The sequence below is a fragment of the Xiphophorus maculatus genome, chromosome 7 (assembly GCF_002775205.1).
Source record: "Xiphophorus maculatus strain JP 163 A chromosome 7, X_maculatus-5.0-male, whole genome shotgun sequence".
Taxonomy (NCBI): domain Eukaryota; kingdom Metazoa; phylum Chordata; class Actinopteri; order Cyprinodontiformes; family Poeciliidae; genus Xiphophorus; species Xiphophorus maculatus.
Genome location: NC_036449.1, coordinates 8,310,793 through 8,334,847, shown reverse-complemented (window position 1 = coordinate 8,334,847; position 24,055 = coordinate 8,310,793). Strand labels below are relative to the sequence as shown.

The 24,055-nt window shown below is 40.5% G+C and overlaps 1 protein-coding gene across 1 annotated transcript; it reads left to right on the top strand.

The window, feature by feature from the left end:
• Positions 1–7,871: 7,871 nt before the first annotated feature.
• Positions 7,872–12,956, top strand: LOC102226916 (hemopexin). The gene is made up of 10 exons (XM_014470218.2): positions 7,872–7,986; positions 8,369–8,475; positions 8,564–8,641; positions 8,779–8,936; positions 9,442–9,595; positions 9,778–9,990; positions 10,792–10,887; positions 11,458–11,585; positions 11,662–11,809; positions 12,551–12,956. The coding sequence occupies exons 1-10, from the start codon at positions 7,928–7,930 to the stop codon at positions 12,778–12,780; spliced, it is 1,371 nt and encodes a 456-aa protein (XP_014325704.1). The 5' UTR covers positions 7,872–7,927; the 3' UTR covers positions 12,781–12,956.
• The last annotated feature ends 11,099 nt before the right edge of the window (positions 12,957–24,055 follow it).

Here is a 24,055-nt window from a genome sequence, read left to right as displayed (position 1 = left end):
TCCCAATCACAGCCAGCAGTAGATCCAAAACAGAACGGCTGAAAAAGAAAATCATTAGCATTTTGTAGTGGTCTAGTCAAAATCCGGACCTAAACGTGGTTGAAACACATTAATGCGCAGACTATTAACGTGAAGATATGGACTGTTAATGTGAAGATGTATATGGTCTCATATGGAGCTTCAGCAACGCAAATAACAAAAAAATAATAATATTAATAACAAGATATCAACTTATACCCACAACAAATTAACTTGTGTGAACACAATAATCGAGACTCTGTGAGAGGACAGCCTTTTGCCATCAATCCACCTATTTTTCCTGAATATGTTTTTAATATTTTATTGTGCAACTCAAAAGTCTTACACTTCTTTGGAGGTAATATTCCGAGTTTTTACAAAAAACCTGAGATTAAATAGGCTTATTTCTAACAATGTTCATATGAAATGTTGGAGAAACGACCACAGCTTCTTAGAAGTCAGTCCATACATCTGTAATGAGCAGATCTAAGCTAATGCACCAAATTATTTCAACTCATTGATAATTCACATCGCAGAGGAAAATGTCATTCAAGCACCAAAGTCAGCTCATCTGCTTGAAGTTCAGTGAAAAACATAAAAAACCTTTTACTGATTTCTGCTGCTGCACATGCGCCTTCAGATTTGGGTATTAGGAAGTTTTATTATTGTAATTTCACGAGTTTCTTGTACAGTATTGAGTGCCACCTCCCCATCATTTAAACTTGGAGGAAAATCATTGTAAAAACTCTTTTTTTTATTTGCTAATTCTGTACATCTGAACCCTCTAACTATAGACATTTGCTTTTCTTTAAATGTGAAAACAAACTTTTTGTTTGTCGTCAATCTGAGAGTAATAGTTCCCCCTGGTGGATGCTAGTGGCAATACACAGACATCTGTTATTTTTTTAAGCAGCATATTCATCTCCTTCAATAAAAATACCATTTCCAAAAGAAAACTGAAGTATTATTGTTGATTTCATACTCGTACTGTATGAGGTTTTGCATTTCCTTAAGATGTAAGACTATCATTTTACAGCAATAAGCACCTGAAATTAAATTTAAATTTTTTAAATAATGCTATAGAGTTACATTTGATAATATGATTTGGGTGGAAATGTAGAGATCTAATAAAGGATTTTTAGGATTGAAGTAAATTTCAGGAGCAAATTGATGTCTACAGGTTCGTTCATTGATGTACTTTAATTTCATTTTTAAAGTTTAAATGTTTTCTATTGTTATTTCTGTGTCCGCTTTCCCGTTTTAAGCCCATTTGAGTCTCTTACTTAAAATTACCCATTTCCCCACCTTTTTCACGGGGTTTTATGTCATCTGTAATTACAAAAAGTAGGTTTTTAACACTTTTAGCAAAGAGTAACTGCAGTAGGTTTCCGCCCGGCAGGTCAGATGTTGTTCTTTGTCTGAACCCGGCAATCTTCCACAAATATCTAGGTTTGATCATTCTGGGTTCACTCTTCACCTGACCTATCCTCCTCCCTGTTTGGACTTTGGCACAGTATGTTGAACCCTTCATCCAAAACCCAATTCTGTGACAATATGAACCTGTTTGAACCATGTCCCTGTTAGGTAATGTTATTGGGAACTTTGTTTTTCACCAGCAGAAAGATGCTGACGTTAATAAACACAATTTTGTCACTGATATGATTGAAAAAAAAAGAGCATTGCCAAAGGATTTTGTCTTTAAACCAAAGTGTGTTTGTGTAACTTGTGTGTCAGAGGAAGACAAACGTGTATGCACTATAACACTATTAGGACTGCAAAAACAATCAAGTTCTATGAGTTAGAGCAATAAACTGGTTGAGATCAGTTTATCTCACTGCACAGAAGTGGTATAGGATTTATGCTTTCAGACTGAGACGAATGTTGGCTTTTGTGTCCCATTGACCACTGTTGTTAAATAATTTCAAATCGGGTCATTTCTGTATTTCATTTCAGTAGCCTCAGGCAATTGTAGTTATAATATGGGCAACATAGGCGGTTGACAAGGCTGGCATTAGAGGAGGGCGTGTGTGAGTGCCAATAATAAAAAAAATACATGATTGCCAAAGGTCCAGGGAATAATTCAAGATGATATTCAAGACAAACATGAGGAAACAGACTGGTCTGGAAACGGGGTTAAAAACCAAGTAGTATTTATGCTAGGAAGCAGGTTTACTGCAATCTAGTTCAGGTATTTCAGATTTCCATGTCTAACTGCGTGATTATATGGTCAGCAACAAGCAAGGGAAACTTACTCCCCCTTGCTTGTTGCATGAATACCTGCAGTAGCAAATTTGTTCAGGGACAGACAAGATTAATTTTACTTTCTAGTTCTTCAACATGTAGACGGGAGACAGCTTGGGAGTTGAGACACAAACAACAACAGCAGATTCAAACCTTGGAGCACACAAAAACACAAATACCACAGATTCTGAACCAAGAACTAACAAAACAAAGACAAACAGTAAATGAGAAACTAGGATGGAGCAAGTGAACCTAATAGCTGCAACTACATGTCAAAGACAGGAGTACGCAGAATCATAAAACCAAGAAATTAGCTTAATATGGAGAACAAAGACTAACAAATCCTAAAATAAAGCAAAATACAAGACCAAAGTTCTACAAACTAGACAGAGCTTTTTTCTTGAGGGTGGATTCCAGATGCCCACTTAATCCATATTAACCCCAACCCTATGTTGTTGACGGGACTTTGGAGGAAGGGCTCAAAACAAAGGAAAACCCAACCCAAAGAAGGGGAAGCTGCAAACAAAACAAAACTGAGTTCAGCAAGAAGACCATTAAAATGCTCTGGATGTTGGTGGTTTTGCTGGAAGAATCCAGAAGAGGTTCTGGAAGCAGCCAAAAGAAGCTGGTTGTGTTTGGTGGGGTTGCAGAAGGATGTTGACCGGGGAGACCAAGGAAAGTCGTGCAAAGGTGCTGGAGGTTGGCCAGGAGTTGGCAGAGTCCAACACAGAGAGTTTCTAGAGATGTAATTGAAGACCAGAAGGCTGGAGCTTCAGAGCCAGACAAGCTCTTCTGTGGGAGGAGACTGAGAAGGGCCAATCTTTACATCACCCAGGGCAATGCAAAGCACTGGATGGATTCTAGAGTTGAGAGTATTGTGTATCTGTCTGGCAATCAATGGACCAGTCTTTGTTTGGCAGTTGCCAAAAGTACAGAACTTAGCTTCAAGAGTTGTGTCAAGAGTAAAGTTTGGGGCAGAGAGGATTATGATGTGACGCATTTTTTATGAGTTGCTTTTGACCTCAATTCTTGAGTATATCGAGACATTTTGGACAGTTTCTTGTAGATTGCCTGTAGTTTGTGGAAACAGTTTGAGGATGGACTCTTCGTGTTTCAAGGCCCATAAAAACATACATGAATGAGTTCCCTGGTATCCACAGAATCCCGACCTCAACCAGCTGGGATACTTTTTTAATGAGTAACGGTGAGACAGCTAGATTCTCCAACATCAGTGTCTTACCTCACAAATGCAATTTTGAAAAATGTGTCAAATATTTCCCTGAACATACTTTTGAACCTTGTCTGTTTAAAAGTCAAACCTCAACCCATTTACCCATATAACACCCTATGGATAAAGAATGAAAAGTCTCTCAAATTCATTCATGTATGAAGACACATGACCTGATCATTTTTTGCAATGCTATCTAGATCACTATCCCGATTGTTGTTTGTTATTGTGTTGTTTGTTTTTGTTTGTTTATTTTTTATGATTTGAGGGATTGTTTTACTTTGTTTTCTCTAAGGTTTATTTTTACAGAAGCGCCTTCAGAGGTTTCTACCCTTAGATAAATTCCTTACTGTGCCTCCATAAGTTTTTTCAAATGTGAACAAATACAAAATATAAAATGCTTTACAAAAAAAATCTCAAAGAAAATGTAAAGGTTATCCGATTCCATGAGCAGAGTAAAGAGAAACCTTTGACATGCTATCAAAAGTACGTGGACGACGTGACTCGGTTTTGTTTTTCCTCAGTCAAGGTTGAGGCCAAAAACATTACTGTGTGCAGATTTCTATGGAGCCCTGTTGCTCAACATTAACTCACTTTGTTTGCAAAGCTTTTGTCTACTTGAACATGGTCACACGTAACAAGCAGTAAACCCTTTTGGATTAGTGCTAAAGATAAAATATTAAAAACTGAAGAAGATGCAAGAAAGTTTTTACTGAACATAAATGTGACCAGAGGTTGAGGGTGAAGCAGTTGATATGGAGGATCCAGAAAACCACTGTGTAGGGTTTGATGATGTTGTCTGAAAAATTTTGATTGTAGGTAGCAGAGTGTTTGAATAGGGATCTATGGAGATTTTAAGAAGAATTGAGCCCAATCTTAGGGCTGCATGGTAAAACAGTTGTTAGTACTGTTGCTTCACAGCAAGAAACTCCAGAGTTTGATTCCTTGCCAGGCCCTTTGTGTGTTTGGTTTCTATGTTCTGCTGTTCATGCTTGTGTGGATTCTCCCAGGTATTCCAGCTTCTTCCCACAAGCTAAAGGCATGTAACATGACAAATTGCCACTATGTAGTGGACCAGTGTCCAGGGTCTAGTTGTCTCAATTTCTAGCATATGAGAGTTCACTATTTGAGGGTTAAGCTGTCCTCTTCTCAACTGTCTGTTTATCCAACCAGCCATCGACCCCCTATACTAACTTAAGAAACTCATCATCATCTCCAGATTCATGGTCGCTAACATCATCTCTAGATTCTTCATCTCCGGTGTCTCCAGTACTGGAAACACGTCTGTCCAACCTGACTCGTCACTAGCATCATCAGCAGCAGCAGCAGCAGCAGCAGCAGCATCATCATCATCAGCGTGATCAACACCCACTTCATCAGCAGCACCAGCATTATCATCCTTCCCAGCTCCAGAGTGTGAAACTCCATTGTTTTCATCTTCTGCATCACCTGGAGTGTCTCTCATCGCTTTCTTTATCTTTGGTGCATCCTCCACCCTGATCGTCTTCGTCTTCTTGTCATGATTCTGTCTGTCTCCTGCCTGCATGTGGATCCTAAACCATCTCCTCAAATCACAGTTTTATCATTCAACCCACTGTCAACATACAGCATCATTAAACAACACGACACTCTGGTGTTTTTATTGAAGTTCTTCAGGAAAAGTTCATATTGAAAGGAAGACAATCCTACTGAAATGCAACGCAAACATGTTTTGGAGCCAGGCACAAGACATGAACTATGAACTCTCGAGAGGCTCCTTGAGGAACTGTTGCCTTTCCGTTGCCCTGGGGCAGTCTGAAAGAAGCCAGGCTGCAATGTAGCCCTTCTGACCGACACCGACTGGCAAGGCAAAGTGTTTTGCCAAAGGACACAAATGGGCGGGCGGACCGGAAATCAAACCAGTGATCCACCGATTGCAGGGCGAACTCCCACGTTTCCACCGTCGCTCCCTATCAAGGAACTGCTTTGGAATAGCTCCATTAATTGAAGCTACCTATAATCTATTGATTCATTTTATAGAGAAGATTTCTCAAATATTTTAGCCTAACAATAAATATAAAGTTACTAGAAAAATAGTAGGTAAAAGATAAACATTTGAAATTTTTTATGTGGAGGACCAATCAACAGAGCAAATTTAATCCACTGATTACATATGAAGAAGTCAATACACAATTTTGAGTTAATGTTCACCATCGAGTCATTGCACCACACTTTGTTGAGAGGACTGCAAAGTGCGGCTGTCAGCGGTTTTTATTTATCTTATGAGGACAGCTGGGTTAGTTACCTCTTGGACCAGAGTTGGACCTGTTCCAACCAGAACTTTGGTCAGACCTCTGGAAAGTTCTAAAAGAAAAAAAATGTTTTAGTTATGTGGAAGAAAGCAGAAAAGATCTAAAATGAAGCTCAAAATAACCCACGTTTCCCTGTGGGATCTTTTGTGCCTGTCTTCTGGTAAGTATCCCTCGTATGTCGTTTGTTGCTTAACTGGGGGAGAAAAAAATCTGTCTTTCTTACTTTGCATTCAACACAAAAGAAAAGAAAAAATATATTTGTCCAGGTCTTTTTTTCTTGTTTAGGTATTGAAGGGCAAATGAAAAAAAATACTTCTCTTATTTTCAGTTTTTTTTCCTTCTCATCCACAAAAAAAGAAAAACATATATATATTTTTAAAGAAAAATTACATGACAGAAATACTTTTTTCCCTTGATGTTTACTTAAGCAAGACAAAATACTTTAAAAATTATTATTTTTTCTTTCCCTGTGTGTTGGATGAGAAAAAAGACTTACAAAAAGACAGAAAAATCACAAGACAGATTTTTTTTCCTTTTTTGCCCTTTAGGATTTAAACTAAAACAATAAACAACAAATATCCATTTCCATTTTCTTCCGCTTTATCCGGGGTCGGGTCACGGGGGTAGCAGCTTCAGAAGGGAGGCCCAGACTTCCCTCTCTCCAGCCACTTCTTCTAGCTCTTCCAGGGGAATCCCAAGGCGTTCCCAGGCCAGCCGAGAGACATAGTCCCTCCAGCGTGTCCTGGGTCTTCCCCGGTTCCTCCTCCCGGTGGGACGTGCCCGGAACACCTCACCAGGGAGGCGTCCAGGAGGCATCCTGACCAGAGAGGAGCCACCTCAACTGGCTCCTCTCGATGTGAAGGAGCAGCGGCTCTACTCTGAGTCCCGGATGACTGAGCTTCTCACCCTATCTCTAAGGGAGAGCCCAGACACCCTACAGAGAAAACCCATTTCGGCCGCTTGTATCCGCGATCTCGTTCTTTCGGTCATGATCCAAAGCTCATGACCATAGATGAGGGAAGGAATGTAGATTGACCAAGAGCTTCGTTTTTTGGTTCAGCTCTCTCTTCACCACGATGGACTGGTACAGCACCCGCTTCACAATCCCTCGGCCGCCACCCATCACAGATTGCACCCGACCCCTTTGGCCCCTTTCATAGGTGGTGGGCCCATGGAAGGGGGGGACCCATGTTTCCTCTTCGGGCTGAGCCCAGCCGGGCTCCATGGGTAAAAGCCCGGCCACCAGGCGCTCGCTATCATGCCCCCCCTTCCAGGCCTGGCTCCAAAGTGGGGCCCCGGTGACCCGCGTCCGGGCGAGGGAACTCCAAGTCCAAAGTTCTCGTCCATCATTGGGGTCTTCGGGCTGCGCTTTGTCTGGTCTCTCACCTAGGACCTGTCTGCCTTGGGTGACCCTACCAGGGGCATAAAGCCCCAGACAGTGTAGCTGCTAGGATCACTGGGGCTCTCAAACCCCTCCACCATGATAAGGTGGCAGCCCAAGGAGAGGAAACAAAAACAAAAAGACAACAAATACTCGACTTAAACATTTTTCTTTTCCACTCTGCTGCAGTAGAAATTAAGGAAATGTATTTCTTATAGTCAGAAATACTTAATAGAAAACACATTTGATCAAAATTTGCACATTACAACTTTTTGCTTCCCTTGAAAACAAAAATGTTCCACAAGTTAAAAAAATAAAAGAAAATCTTGACAGTATTTCCATTTAGATTTAAATAGAGACTAGAGAAATTGGTCAGACTTTGTTAAAATTGTTGCCTTTCAGGGCTTCCATTCATCTCTAACAAACACGTAATAAAATGCATCTGAAAATAGAGTCGACTAAGATAAGGTTTCACATAAAATAATCATCTATTGACTGGAGTTTTGTGGTGAAAACTTTCTAAATTCTCTGAATCTCTGCAGAGATGGGATCGAGTTCTCAGGGTCACAACTCTGGGGATCACAAAACACTGTGGGCGTCTTTCACGAACCCACGGCTCCTGCACATTGTCCCTCCCCGCCTCCTTCCCTTTGGTACCTGTCGTCATGACACCCACGCAAACTAGGCTTCAATATAAGCAGAAGCTGCAGCTGCAGCCGGTACCTTTTGCCCAGCTCTCCAGCCTACTGGACCAGAGGACAACTCGTCATGAAGCTGCTGCCCCATATTCTGCTGATGTGCCTGGCTCTTGCTCTGGCATGGGCCCAGTAAGTAGCCTCGATTTTAACTTAATTAAACAATCAGGAAGTTTGGGAACGTTTAAATTTTCTACTTTTCATGCAACTGCAAGCTCATCACTCTAAGTGCTGTTATGTAATCCATGTTTGACAAAAATTTGAGTTGTACTCTGGTGTTTATAACTCCTAAAGTCAATTTAGAAAACAAAATGTTGATATTTAGATGAATGGTAAACTTTACCTGCTATCAGTTGCATCTGTTACAATTATTAAATCAGCCTGTCACCATATTTATTATTTACCAGTCCATCTTTGTCAAGCTTAACTAAAATCCTGATTGTATAGTCAAACAATTATGATCGAAACGATGAGAAATTCTGAAAAGCCAAGTTTCTTTTTCACTTTTTCACAGGGGTAAACACCAAAACCAACCCGGACACCAAAACCAACCCGGACACCAGCACCAACCCGGACACCAGCACCAACCCGGACACCAAAACGATCACCAGCACCATGCAGGTGAGTTTACATAAACAACCCTTTTTGAGAGATAAGGAAATCTCCATATCTTCACAGTAAAATCCTTCTTCTGTCTCGTGTTCTGCAGCCGTCCTCGACCGCTGCAAGGGCCTTGAAATGGACGCAGTCGCAGAAAACGAGGAGAGGATTCCTTACTTTTTCAAAGGTGGGTCCCGTTGCAGTGAACATCTGGGGACTCCAGCTCCTTTTTCCTGGAACAAAACACACAAGAAGTCTCAAAAGACATGGGGAGAGCAAGCATGTTTTTCAGTGTAAAGACTCTGTGTTTGTTTTTGCTGTCAGGTGACCACTTGTTCAAGGGCTTCCATGGGAAGGCCGAGCTGTCAAACAAGTCTTTTGCAGAGTTGGACGACCACCACCATCTGGGCCACGTAGACGCTGCCTTCCGCATGCACTTTGAGGACGATCCTGCACACCACAACCACATGTTCTTCTTCCTGGTACGCTCCAGCAAAAGATTTTGCAGTTTGCTGAGTTTGCACCAGAAAGTGTGAAGGTCTGGATTTGAATTCAGAAAAACAATATTTTGAGGATAAAGTATAATGGAGAAATAGTGCAGCAAAAAAAAAAAACTGACTTTATTCTCACCTTATTTCTACTTAGTTCTCATTTATTACGACTTCTTCTTCTTGTGGAACTTTATTTTTATATTACTATGACTTTTTCCCCCTCATAGTACTATGACTTTATTCTAATATTATCATAACTTTATTCTCATTTAGTCTTGTTCGACTTTATTCTCGCAATATTATGACTTGATTTTTGTAACTTTTATTTTTTCCTTAGTATGACCCAAATACTCCATCGTAGAAAAGCACTTTTGTACGACCTGAGCAGACAAATTCTGAAAATGAGATGCAGAGGCTCACAGAGACACAGCGGGAAGTTCAGTGGGAAGAGAATGCGATGATCTGTGTAGTTGAATGTGATGTCTGTCTCACGCAGGACAACAAGGTGTTCAGGTACTTCCAGCACAAGCTGGTGGTCGGCTTCCCCAAGGACATCTCCGAGGTCTTCCCTGGAATCCCAGACCACCTGGACGCGGCCGTGGAGTGCCCCAAGTCAGAGTGTGGCACAGACTCTGTGATCTTCTTCAAGGGTTAGTCAGTGCGCACATTTGGTCGTGTAGTTCTAATTGGATAACATCTCTGATTGAGAAGAAGAAGAAGAAGTATAATTCTGACTCATTTCATATATTTTACCAATCCTTCGGGTGGCTCTAACTCTTGCAAGCTTTGTGCGTACTTGTTTGTTTATTTTTGTTGTTTTTGTTTTTCGCAGGCAAAGACATCTTCCACTACAACTTGAAAACCAAGGCCGTGGAGAAGAAAGCGTTTGCGTCCATGCCCAACTGCACGTCGGCCTTCCGCTTCACGGAGCACTACTACTGCTTCCACGGACACCAGTTCTCCAAGTTCGACCCGAAGACCGGCGAGGTGCACGGGAGGTACCCCAAAGAGGCCCGCGACTACTTCATGAGGTGCTCCAAGTTCAGTAAGTGGAGAAGAGACGACAGCAGGGACGCAAAGCTGAGCGTGAGCTGTTGACTGATGAACGTAGATCAAACATTTTGAGAGTAGATGTGATTTGGTGAGCCTCTGCTTGTTGAATGGCAGCAAAGTGGTTTCATTCTGATGCTTTCTACATGTTTGCATTAGAAATACATTTGGAACACAGATCTTGTACTAGCTGCATTGATAGGATTCATTTGGTTTGTGGAAAATCCACAGCGACAGTCAATGAAGAGTTAAATGAGACATAAAACATGAAAAATAAGAAATGACTTATAGGATCAGCATATCTCTTTCCATCAACAAGAGCCTGCATGAGGCAGGCAGATGGACCAATAAAACTAAAACGTAGATCAGAATCAGACAATTTTCCTGTGAATGGTTCTGGTCAGTGATCAGCAGTCAAACTATGAAAACAAAAAAAACCTCCAGGTTCATTTGTTACATGGAATCTCAAAGCTTTCACAATTTCTGGTCTGTAGACAGACATATCAGCCATTAGTTCCAATTATTTGAGTTAATCAGGTGAAACATATGGGCTTATATTAATACATCTATCAAACAGCATGTGGCATTTTTTTCCCCTTTTATGTCTAAAAAAAGTCCTTGAATAAGAAATGAGAAAAACAGAATAAGTCTAACTTGGCATCTCCAATCTAGACTTCAAAATAACACAAACTAGCACTGGCCTGGAAAGCCTTAATCAGTGCATCTCTGGTTTGAAGTACAAGTGAAACGTGTCGGCTTTAAATCCAGCTGCAAAAAGTGATATTTCAATGTTCAGGGGAAGGCGGCGACCACCTGGAGAGAGAGCGCTGCAGCCGCGTTCACCTGGACGCCATCACTTCCGATGATGCCGGAGACATTTACGCATTCAGAGGTGAGATACGGCGGCCAAATATTCATACCGTCATCTGCGGTTTTAGTCTTTGCATTTCTTTTTCTTCCCCATCACGTTGATGACAAATGATTACGCTCGCTCTTCTGTCACGATTCAAGCGTTTATCCGAGGCGGAGGTCATTCAGCTTTTGATAAGGTTCAAAGGTTTAGGCACAATAAATATACAAATTTCCCCAACTTAAATGAAGAAATAAAAACAAATCTTTTCATTTTTATGTTGAAAATGAAGGATCAAGATTATTATTATTGTTATTTATTGATAAACGGAATTATAAATATGGCCTACATGTGTTAAATTTCATTGTATGGCTTAAGAAAACAGCCAAAGATTGTCACAAGTGACTGTTGCTGGTGCCACAGGAAGAAATGAAATGTGAAATTAATCTCCGTGGCTGCAAAGAGAAGGATATGTCGCATTGGTAAATGTCAAGATTGAACTGGAAGGCAGTAAATATAAAGATACATCAGTCTTTAGATAACAGCCTTCTTTATCAGCGTTACCATTTCCAACTTCTCCAAGCGATCCCTTTTCTTTTTTTTCCCCCACAGGCCACCATTTTATCCGTAAAGATGACAACGACACGCTGACCTCAAACACCATCGAGAACACCTTCAGGGAGCTGCACAGCGAGGTCGACGCCGCTTTCTCCTACCAGGACCATCTCCACATGATCAAGGTAACGCGATACCTCCGTGTTCAAACGCGGTCGTCTGGAGAGCATGGAAAACTCACTTCCTCTCCACCCCGTTCAGGACAACCAGCTGTTCGTTTACAAAGCCAGTGAGCCACCCACCCACGTGGCCGGTTACCCCAAGCCTCTGAAACAGGAGCTGGGCATCGACGGCCCCATCGACGCCGCCTTCGTCTGCCAAGACCATCACATTCTTCACGTCATCAAAGGTGAGACCACCACCGGAGCCGGAGCGTGAGAAACGTCAACTTAAAATGTTTAATTCTGATGCGTAAATAGCGTTTCAGTGGGAACAATATTTACAATCATGAATGTGAAATTATTCCAATTTTAAAATAATGTAATCAGATTGACTTTGTGTTCCAGGCAATGTTTGCTTATTTTGGAATCATCATATGAACATTAAATTAAAAAATGACATGCATATTTCACTGTTATCAGGACTCCTACACATTTTACGTAAAGATTCCATCAATTTCCAGATACATTTTTTCAGACTTTACTTCAAATTATAAAACATTACAGTTCGTTCACTAAGTTAATACTTACTGTGATCATACAATTACATGTGTAATATGTTGTTATATAGATACATTTTAAAGCGCTTTAAATATGGCACCTGAACAACCAGAAGCAGGAAGGAAAAACAGGAGGAAAAAAATGAAGGCGAGAAGAAAGGAAAGATAAAGGTTTAAAGTAATGAATGAAAACAAATGAGCATTAGGACACAAGAAGAGCAGAAAGGCAAGAAGGAATGGAAATATAGGAAAATGGAGGAAAAGAAGGACGCAAACTAGGAAGAGATAAAGAAAGAAATTACAGGCAACAGGAAATACTGTGTTCTACTTAAATATTTATCAGGCATTGAAAAATATTTCCAGACGTGACCAAATCTCTCTGGAGTTTCACACATTGATGCCTGACGTCATGTCCTATGTTTCCCCCTGCAGGTAGGGACATGTACGACGTGGACTTGAGGGCCACCCCGCGCGTCCCCACCAACAAGCGCCCCATCTCCATCCTGAAGAAGGTGGACGCCGCCATGTGCGGTCCCGACGGAGTCAAGGTGATCCGGGGAAGCCACTTCTACCACTTCGAGAGCGTCATGCAGTTCGTCGCCGCCAGGGCTCTGCCCGAGCAGCACCGAGTGTCTCTGGAGCTGTTCGGCTGCGACCACTGAGCCGCTTTCTGGGAAAGGACTGAGCGGATGCCGCGGAACATGGAAAGAAACCAAAAAAAAAAAAAAAAACATACAGGCACTTACAACATCCAGGAGACGCGGCTCCTCACAGACCACACGGTCTTTGCATGCAACTTCTGTGTTTTACCTCAAAAATAAACCTCGACGTTTCTTAATAAGGGACTCTGATTTTTCATGCTTTCTGTGGTGATGCACCACATTCTGACTCGGTTCGTACAGAGTTGGGATGAATAAAGACATTCATAGGCGTCACAGTCTCTCCTTTAGCAGGTTGTCATGTTTATATTTAATATGTGTACTTGCACCCCGTTTTTGATTTGTCTGTAATTTTCAGTTAAACGTCCCAGAAAAAATGTCAACATCTTTGAGAAGCAAGCCTAACAAAAAAAAATCTTTAGGAGTATTATCTGTAAGTAAAATTTCACTGGCATTCTTCTGTTTTACTATTTTCATTAAGCCTGTAGGGGCCTTAGGGGCGTGTGGCTCGAGGGCCCTTGGAATAATTTTCTGTGGCCTCTGACTGCAGTTCAAAAATGGTACAAATTTGAGCCTCCAGCAAATGGAGCTAATCCAGAAAAACCCTCGTTTAAGACTATCAGGATGAGCTCTTCTTAAATATGTATTTGGTACAACACAGGGTATTTTTTTTTCTTGTATGAGTCACGTTTTTTTTTTAGTTTTTTATATCATCACAAAACAAACATCCAGAAATTTCTTCCTCAACAGATTTGGCCGCCCCGTCATTAAGCCTGGCTAAAGACAGCAGGGATTTTAGAAGAACGTTCCTGTTCTTGTTGCTTGAATTAGACTGAGAACAATTTTTTTTAGACCAACAACACAGAAGATGTTCGATCCAAAAAGCAACCTAAAATGTTCATCTTACTTTGAGTCAGAAGAAACACGGTGGCAAAATTGAAAAGATTGCAGTTTTCATTTTGTGCCAAGAGGACTTCTCTCATTATTTGCCTAATAAAACTTTTTAAAATAATCAGCTCGTAAAATTGATGATTCCCAATAGTAAATCAGTAATCGCCCCTTCCTGTAAACGCCTACTCCCTTGCAATCCAGTTAAATGTAATGGTAAGACTCCCACCAGTAGAGGGCAGAAGAGCTCCACTTCATGAACCAGTGATGCCAGAGAAACTTTTACATCCCCTAGTTTTGCCAGAGCTTGATTATTATTACATTCCTGCTAGGTTCCTTTTTAATCTCAAAGGTTTATGCTTTTCCACATTCACTTTGTTCATCCTCAGTCCTTTTATATTAATTTCTAAATAATAAAAAAATACAGACATTAGCTATGAATTTAAAGCAAACATTTCTGTAATGGACAACTTTTGAAAAATCCACAAAACTCAAGAAAGACGGAAGGAAGGAATCAAGGAAGGGAGGAACGATATGAGGACAGAAAAAAGAAAAGAGGGACACAAAGAAGGGACTAATGTCCAAGAATCTCTCATTGCTTTAAGATTAATCTCTTAAAGCTTGTTTTCTCCCCTTAACTACTCGAACCCAAACACTTGTGTCCAATATCACCTCTTGAAATCAGTAAATCTCAACTTTCACAGACAAGAATTAAAAAAAAGGTTAGAAACTGATTCTAAAAGGTGGATCAAACTTTAGATAAAAAGATTTTTACAAAAGTGGATTAAGACCCTTTCTGGTGCCATTAAAGGTATAATTTTTTGGATGTTCAGTAGATCTTTAAATCCTTCTAACTTCAAGCAAAGTTTGCGATGTGTGACCCGGAGTGTTCGTCACGCTGCTCTAAAATGAGGCAATGGGATGATGTCAGCTTCGGGACTGAAGTCTCTGATGACAGCAGGCTTCATTGGATCACACAATCCCTCATTTCAGCGGCCCGCCGCCGTGACAACGGCAGCAGAAACAGAGCGAGCCTTCATCAGGCTTGATGTGATGTGAGACATCCACACTGTAGGACTGCGTAACTCATCCAATTGGACCGACACTCACTGACAGAGAAAGAGATATGTTAGAGGTTCATTCGATTTGTGTTTTTGTAAGTAGAAGAAATGTCTAGATGTTAGTCTTGTCCGTCATACACGATTTTGCCCAATTTGGGTGACGTTCAATCATTAAAACACCCTTCGGTGTTGTTGCAGCACATTTTCACAATGACATTTATTCCTTTAGGAGTGTTTCTGAGGAGAGCTAAAAGTCAAAAGTGACTTGGACTAATTAAATTCCAGACACTTTTAAAAGTGTAATTGTGTGCAAACTCCTGCTGAAACGCCACGTTTTGTGTGGAAGACAAATGAAGCCACGAGGAATCATCTGAACGTTTTAAACCATCCTTAATGTGACTGGTGAATTCATCTGTTTGTAAGACATTTTTAAAAATAAACAGAATAAAATGTCTGCACACATGCACTTAAAATAATACTTGGTTGCAACACCTTTTTATTTCAATTTCAACTTTAAGTCTTCTTTAAGGAGAGTCTATCAACCTTCCTCGGGTCTTTTGTCTATTTAGCTCAGGGTTGCTAACATACCACTTTCCTCTCTGTAAGTCATTATTATGTTGGCTTGGATGTATGATCCAACTCACTGTGCTGCTGAAAAGTAAAATCTTCCCACATCCTAAGCATTTGATTAGTTTGAGATCAAAACTGACTGAAAATGTTCATAAAATTTAAGCACCATAATTTAAAAGAACAAAAACAAAAAAAAAACTTTTGCTTCTAAAGACAAGTAACTCCTGAGCAGAATGCTGGATGCTTTCTTTGAAAGAAAAAGCATCTGTCCTACACCTGTATTTCTTAGCTTGGACAAGTTGAGAGCACATGAGATTAAGGGTATCCAAAGTGTGGTCAGTGGGCCGTCGGTGGCCCTCACAATGATTCTGTTTACAGCCCAAAAAAACACACAACTCAGTAACGGTGCAGATTTGGCCTGCCAGCAAGGATGGTTGAAATAAAGAAATAAAACAATGAAGGTAAACTTTTCAGTATTTCAAGGCTTTTCCAAAAAGTTACAGCCAATTAAAGATTCTTTTAAAACATAAAATGCATTGCATAATGAAGTGTTTGTCTTTTTATTGAATAGGTTTTTGGTTAACGACGAGCAGGTATATAAACACCCAGAGACTCACTCAAAACCACACATTTGGGCGTGCCGCTATGCCGTGGTGGCATAGCGGTTAGCGCGACCCGTATTTGGAGGCCTTGAGTCGCCGTCGCGGGTTCGACTCCCAGACCCGACGACATTTGCCGCATGTCTTCCCCCCTCTCCTTCCCTGTTTCCTGTCGGCCCACTATCATATAAGGGACACTAGAGCCCACGAAAGACCCCCTGGAGGGGTAAAAAAAAAAAAAAGCACACATTCACTAAACTTGATTAAATAAAGCGTTCAAAAATTGTGACTCCCGTTCTGTTCTCGTTGAGAAAGGCGTAAGCTGTTCAGACTAGCAATATACCTATCAGCCAGCTTTGTTTCATTAAAACGTTGTGTGATTCATTTATTGCTGAGAATCTGAAAGTAAAATATTTTACAGAAACTTTGTTTCATCATTTTAAGAAAAGACTTTCATGGCTTGTCAGTATTTCAACCTCAGGCATTTTGCGCCACGTGTCTAAAAGGCTGCATGCAGTTGAATTGGGTTTCTGTCCCGTCATGTAGAACACAAAAAGAAAACTATTTTACGTTGGTTACATTTTCAGCTGGTGCCGTTCGCTTACACACTCCACTGCGTCAAAGGATTTTCTTTCTAAACTAAATGTAAACAAACATAGAGTGTTGTCAGACCTTAGCTGTTGTCTGTGGTAAAAGGCATTTCTCTCGCTAGCGCTGGATTCGTGCATTTGTTTTGGTTATATTTACCCAGAATGCCATGCTCTGTACTTCTCCTCCTGGTTTTGGAGTGGTCTTCGGTCCATTTGGTGTTCACATATGCATTCGAACCGCTCCAGAGTTCACTTCCCCCAAACAGACACCTGGGCTTTAAGGTGGACCAGAGTTCAGTCTTTTGGTCCACATCAGAGCTCGACTGCGCATTCACACCTCGCCAAACGAACCAGAGTTTCCAGGCAGACGAACTATGGTTTGATAAAAGCCCACATGCTGGTAGCTTTAGCCGGCATTAAGCGGCAGGACGAGCAGCCGTTGGGCTCCTTGATGGTGGGCTTGTACAGTATGCTTCTGCACATTGAGGCATCTGTGTGTATGTGTTCGTCTGCGAGGTGTCTGCTTGTTGGTTGCGATGCTTAATTAACTGGACAGGGAGGTTGACGGACATCTGCTCTCAGCCTGCCGTTTGGGTAGCCTGACCCCCTCGGAGTGTGTGTGTGTGTGTGTGGGTGTGTGTGTGTGTGTGTGCGTGTGTGTGTGTGTGTGCGTGTGTGTGTGTGTGTGGGTGTGTGTGCGTGTGTGTGTGTGTGTGCAGAACAGGCAGGTATGGACTTTGGCCAAGACTGTGCCATTTAAACGTTGGATCTCAGGACCAGATGGTGCCAGCTAGCGTCCTCTCGGTAGACTGGTGACCGCTAAAAAACCCTCCCCCGGATGCAACCCCGATGCCCCGCATCAAATTGTCAGACTGAGCAGGGGCCGGCCTGGTAAACACACAGAGGAAAGGCATGAGCTCACAAACACACACACGCGCGCTTATGATCATTTTGTTTTGTACGCAATCCTGTATCTGACAACTAAATAGTAAACTAGATATTCCAATTTCTTTGTCATATTAAGATTTATGAAATTACTAAAGACTCTAAAAGTCATAAAATTTCACAAGCTTGTACCTCTGTTTTGGACCATGAATCTTTTTGAAAGCATCTTAGTCAGTGATTCATATTTTCAGGGTGAAAATATTATATTTATCCAACTCAGATGAGTAAAACCTTTAAAACTTGATTCTCAAATCGTGCTGCTGAGTGCAAATTCTAGGTATATGTTTGACTTATTCTGTATGTTTGCAACTACTTCATAATTTTTACAGACTGTAAATGAATATGAAAAACCTGTAAGTTTCACTAATGTTACAAAAAACATTAGCATGAAAACGTAGATTTAAAGGAAGTCAGTGTTTCAGCTGCTTTGCAGTTTTCTGGACGTTTGTTCCAGATTTGTGGTGCATAGAAGCTGAATGCCGCTTCTCCGTTTTTGGTTCTGGTTCTGGGGGATGCAGAGCAGAACCAGAACCAGAACACCTGAGAAGTCTGGAAGGTTGCTACGACAACAACAGATCTTTAATGTGTTTTGGTGCAAAGCCGGTCAGTGATTGAAAAGCACCAGAAGGACTTTAAAGTCTAGAAGAGAAAGTCTAGGTAGGTGAATGATTTTAGAAATGACAAATATGAATAAATAATAATAAAAAAATGCTCCACCTTGTCATCCCTGTTATTTAAACTCTCTCAAACAAACATAAAAGTTTTAAAACAGACATTTGAATGCCATAAATCTCTATTAGCCACAACAAATTGCAGTCGATTAGTAGAAAGAAGAAAGAAATGTGTTGAAACACATTGAAACACAATTCCAGTGTTAGTTAACAACACACATTTAATTCTTATTGTTTCTTCAAATTTAACCAACACCTGACATCCTCTGCATTGAGACATGGTGGTGGCAGCATCATGGCTTCAGGGAAGCCAAAGTTTATTTATGGAAAGATGGAAGGAAACCCGTAAGCAGCTACAGAAGCTTTTTCATGTGCTCTTCAAGCCGCCTCTGCCTCCGTTCCTCATCCTCCCACCACCTCCACATCCTCTCCCCTCACTTTTCCCTCCTCTCTTCTCTCGTCCTGTGTGTCTAACCTTCCACATCCTCCACGGCGTCCGGTGGGTGAGGTCGCGCTGAGCTGTCAGTCCCTTGCTGAGGCGGCCGAGCGGCACGTCCCGGTCAGAGGGGAGGCCCGGGGCAAATGGTCGGGGGCATCGTTGTGGGTCCGGCCGGCCTCCCACCACTGAGCGGCGGACCCCCTCAACAGATTGAGCCTCCAGCTGGCCGGCACGGGGGCCGCGGCGGCCCCATGCTGGGGACACACATGCCACGAAGCACAAATTCCCTCTTGCATGCCGACATGCACACGAACACTAGCGTGTGCGTGGATATGAGGCCTGAACACAGACACAACAGAAAATGATGTTTTCATAAATGTCAAAATCAGGGATGTTGTGCTGAAAAAGAAAAATATAGACTTCTTCATGTATATATAAAAATAGATCATTTATGTAACTTGTTAAAGCGTTATTTGTTTTGTTTACAAAATACTGATTTTTTTCAACTTGGTATGTAGTTCCTGTCGTAAGAATAAAGCTCAATCTGAAACAAATCAGTCGTGATATTAAGAATGTTAACATAAAAATCATTTAAAAAGCAATATATATGTCGTCTCCTTTGCCAATGTGTCTAAGCACCGTCTGGTTGGATAAGTTTAAACTTTATATCCTGACTATCAACTTACTGCTGAGTTTCATTCATTAAAATAAAAACCATTGAAGACAGCAGAAACCTAAATACAACTCACATCTTTTCACCTTTACACCAAGTCCAGGGTGTAAACATAGGAGTAGGACGCTCTCTTCTACAAAATGTTCCTGTAAACAAGAAATGAAATTCAGCTGTCAAACATTTTCCACCTTCTGGACATTTTCAACTTTAGAATGCAGCAACAAGTCAACGCTCAGACAGTGTTTTATAAGGATATCAAAGTGTCCTCATCCACTTTCTATTCTCAATATTTACTTTAGCTTCTTCAGAGTTTCTCTGAGCTGTGCAGCTCTTCTGCCAATCCATAGCAGTAATCTATGGATCTTCATTTTCACTCCACACATTCCAAAAGTTGTGCATTGTCTTTTTTATTTTTGTTTTTTGTAAGACTGAGAAGTGTGGAAATGACTCTTAATTAGTAAATCATCGGTTCAGACTCGCATACATTTCCCCCAAAACGCCACCAGAATGAAACGGCTCATGCAGCAGACCTCACGGGGGAAAAGGCCTGAATCCTTCTGTGAGGTTTTGTGTCCACTCTCACAACATCGGGCCCACATGAACTCAGTCTTGGAACACACCGACCGACACAGGAGAACAAGACAATACAACAGAAGATGGCGCTTCAAGCCAGGTTCTGTTTGGAGCAGAGTGAGGAATCATCAATGAAATAGGCCATAAATGTTATCAGAAACCAAAGATTTCTTTCCTGATAGATTTTAGAAAGAAGTTCAGTCCAGCACCTTTAGTTCTCATTAAAGAGGAAATATCCAGCTCAGGGTTATAAGTACCGTGGTGTTGATTTTGACAAGAATTTGATATTCTCTAATTTCTTCACTGACATTTTGGGAAGAAAAGTAAAGATTGAACTTCTGGATCCAACAGAAACATGTATAAAGAGAGTCAAACAAGAGGTGGGAAACATTCTTCCGTCCGCGGATCGAATTAGAGCTTCTTTCCACCTGGAAAGAAATTCAGACAGCCTTTATCAAACACCTAGAGATCATTAAAAAAAAATCCTTTGGGGAACAATTCAGATCAATTTAAAATTTGATTGGGTGTGATTGCTTTGTCAGCTTAGTAAGATATATTTTTTAAAACTGATATTAGTACTGATACTTTTCTTCTTTTTTTACAGTTTTTGCCAATATTGTTGAGTGATTGTTTACTGTTAGAAAAGACAGTAGTAACATAATCCTTGATATCAGTACACAAATAACTAACACTGGATACATTTTGGGCATTTTCTATCTTTATTTAATTATAGTTTAGAACTTTCTGTTAATTAATAAGTGAGTTTATGAATTATAAAGTTATTTTTCTAATTTGCATCAAATCTTGTTTTCGAACACTTCTAGCGATAATCATTTGATAAAGTGCTATCAAGTTATGTTTTTTTTCTTCAGTGTAATCTTGAAAATCACAGAAACTGCTGTAATTTTACTAGAGTGAAATAATAAAAAAAATCATAAAAATAAATTATATAACTGTAACATTTAGCTGCTGGAAACCATCACAGCTCATTAGACAGCCACCGTACCGGTCCTACATTTAATCCCCTCTTCGACCTTGTTGTCCCTCTCTCTCTGCCAGGTAAAATCCTCACCCTGTCTTTATTAGCTACACTTGCAAAAGGAGCCTTCCTGCCTGCTAAGGTCCTCAGAGGCCCCCAGGCACCAGTGCAGAGGCCTCCAGGGGCCAGAGGAGCCAGGCTGCACACTGTCGGTCTACAGTCTGTTCTCCAGTTGTGACAGCGGACGCATCCTTATGATGACAATTAGTGGCTGTTAGAAAGCACAGATGAGCAGGGGAGGCAGGAGGGCGCCGCCGGCAGGGGGAAACCACCAGAGTGGAGTTGTGGGAGGTGGGGGGTGGGGGTTGGGGGTGGGGTGTGCAGGTGGTGCTAAAAAGCAGGACACAATTAACAAACATGGGGAAAATATCTGCTAATGAGGCTGTGCGAAACTCAAGGGAACCGGTGAGATTGTGGGGTGAGGGAGGAGGAGAAGAAGGGATTATGAGTGTAACTCTACATCAAGGGAGCATGTGGGTGAAGCTGGAGTTACTTTGGTCTCAACGTACATGTGAGGTTCAAAAAAAAAAAAAAACCCGAACAGGGACAACGTCTTGGTCGCGATGCTTTTCCAGCGCCTCATTATCAGAGACATTCATCAAACCTCCAAAGTTCTGACGTGTGCAGGAGAAAACGTCCTCACGGTAAACAAACTTCACCAGTGACGACCAGTTAGGCTCCATTGAAACAGTTTCCAGAGCTGGTTAATACACCGGAAACATCCAGAAACTATTCACAGAGCTTCACTTCAACCTCATCTTGTCATGTTGCAGCCTTATTCCAAATTTTACTACATTAATATCTTTCTTTCAAAATTCAATACACGAATGTCCCGCTATGACAACGTGGGGAAAAGATGTTTTTGAGTCTTTTGCAATTTTATTTCACATAGAAAACCAAGAAATCACATTTACAGAGATATTCACAACCTTTGCTTAATTTTTTTCAAGTCTCTTTAATATAACATGACAAAATGTGGAAAAGGAGAAGTTCTGTGAATACATTCTGGAAACCCTGCAGGTTTTGTTGTAGGGTTAGGATGCAGTTCTGGGCCCAGTGCATCCCGAACTGCAACTGGGTCTCTGCAAAACATCAGTGTTACATGATCTAGTCAGATGAAGCATGTTGGTAATATTAGAAGATTACTTTAAATATAAATCTGCCAGGTCTGGGAATAAATTTGATCTTAAAAAATTATTTGGCCTGATAAAAATCTTCAATATCTAAGTCTTTGAAGACAAAAAAAAAAACATCTAAGAAGAATGAAACCTAAAGAAAGCAACAGTAAAAAAAACATGCAAAGAAGGCAGAATAACAATAATCTCTGCTTAGATGACTAAAGGATTTTATTTCTCTATTTTGTTGAGTAACTATGCTTCTGAGTGTTTTACATGACTAACGGTGGCAAAACTTACCAGCTTTAACAATTAACTACCTCTTCAAGCACAAACGAGTGTAAAATCAAAATAATGAATATCTATAAACCATAATGATGTCAAACTAGGTTTACGATTGAATTGATTTTAAGTTTTAAATCTGTTGCACAGAGGTAAGGATTTCATGATTTGTATAAAATCCTGCATAAATTCACTGCATCCATCGTCTCCCGGGCAACTAAGCAAGGGTTAACGGTCGGCTAGCCTAAACAACAACAACAACAACAAAAGACATAGAAACAAAAACAACTCCATTCTGGCCCCTCCTCCGAAAAGGAGAGGTGGAAAAAAAAAAAAGTTGTGACAATGATGCCATCCAGGGGGAACAACCAGTCCATTGTCGGGGAGTGACACGCCGTATTGTGCCTGGCAGACTACATTGCCTCATAGCAGCTGGGATGTGCTGGCAGGGGAAACAGAACTGGCTGTCATCAGCTGGGGGAGACGCAGTGTGATGCAAGCAGCATTACATCACAAAGGGCCGTCCAGGCAGGCGCCTCATCTGATCGGGCCGCCTCCAAAAGGGTTCATGTCGGGTCTGAGAGTGTGTCCTTTCCACAGCGCAAAGCAAAGGTCTTTAAGTTTGAAAGAATGTGAGTTTGATCAAAAATAACAACAACCTTGAAAAATAACAACAACCTTGAAATGTTTATATATATATATATATATAAAATTTTAGTTTATATATATACAACAGATTTTACGGTTTTAAATTGGATATTAAAACTCATGCGACATTACACACAGATGTATGGGAGCCCATTTACGCCACTTTGAGATAATATCTGATGATAATGAGATAATATCTCATTAAAATTATACAATGAGATAGTATATGATTATAATCTTAAATGATTTTTCTGAGATAGTATCTCATTATGAGATAATATATGATAATGTCATATATGACATTATATCATCTCATGATAATGAGAAAATATCTAATTATCATGAGATTTTTTTTATTATATTATATTATATTATTCATTATAATAATCTCATTATAATATCTCATGATAATATGATAATATCTCAATATACTGAAATATATACTGAAGTCATTATATTGAGATAGTGAGATAATGATATATTATTATCATGATATCTCATGATGTCTCATGATAATGATTAATGATAGTCATTATAATGAGATAGCTAAATCATTAAAATGAGATTATTTTATTTGATTTTTTTTTTTATCAAAGTAGCATAAATGGGCTTCCATACTACTTAATTGATGCTCTACTTTTATAACACTTCTCAAATGTACAGGCAGTTTTGAGCAGCCAATTAGAACTCAGCATATACAGGGTTGGAAATCATCTTCTTTGTTGCTGAGTATGTTGAAGTTGAGTTGTTTAGTGTATGCCCTGGTTTTGATCCAAACATTCAATCTGAGGAGGAGTCATAAGAACCGTATCTGCATCCAGGAGGAGGATCCAGGTGCTCATCAATGTTGGTGCAACAAACTGGACAAGAGGTACAAGAGAGACACCAATGAAGCTTTTTACACGGAAGTACAGAGTAGACTCTTCTTCCTGAGCTTAAATTTAAATATGTGTGAATGAATGGCTGGATATATTACACCTATAATTTATTACAGTTGATCAAGGCTTGTGTGGGACTCAAAGACTCAGACAGCTGAACAACGTATTCAACAAAGATCGCCATGAGGCTACAGAGCTACCGCTCCTTTATATCAAACATGAAAACAAAGAAATCTTTTTGCATCTTTCTCATTTAATGTAAGCTAATTAATTTTTTTTTTCAGTTAATATTATCAGTTCTTATTTA

Coding starts and splice junctions, on each gene's coding strand:
- LOC102226916 (XM_014470218.2), top strand. CDS start 7,928: ATGAAGCTGCTGCCCCATATTCTGCTGATGTGCCTGGCTCTTGCTCTG. Junction 7,987..8,368: donor CTTGCTCTGGCATGGGCCCA/GTAAGTAGCCTC, acceptor ACTTTTTCACAG/GGGTAAACACCAAAACCAAC. Junction 10,888..11,457: donor AGACATTTACGCATTCAGAG/GTGAGATACGGC, acceptor TTTCCCCCACAG/GCCACCATTTTATCCGTAAA.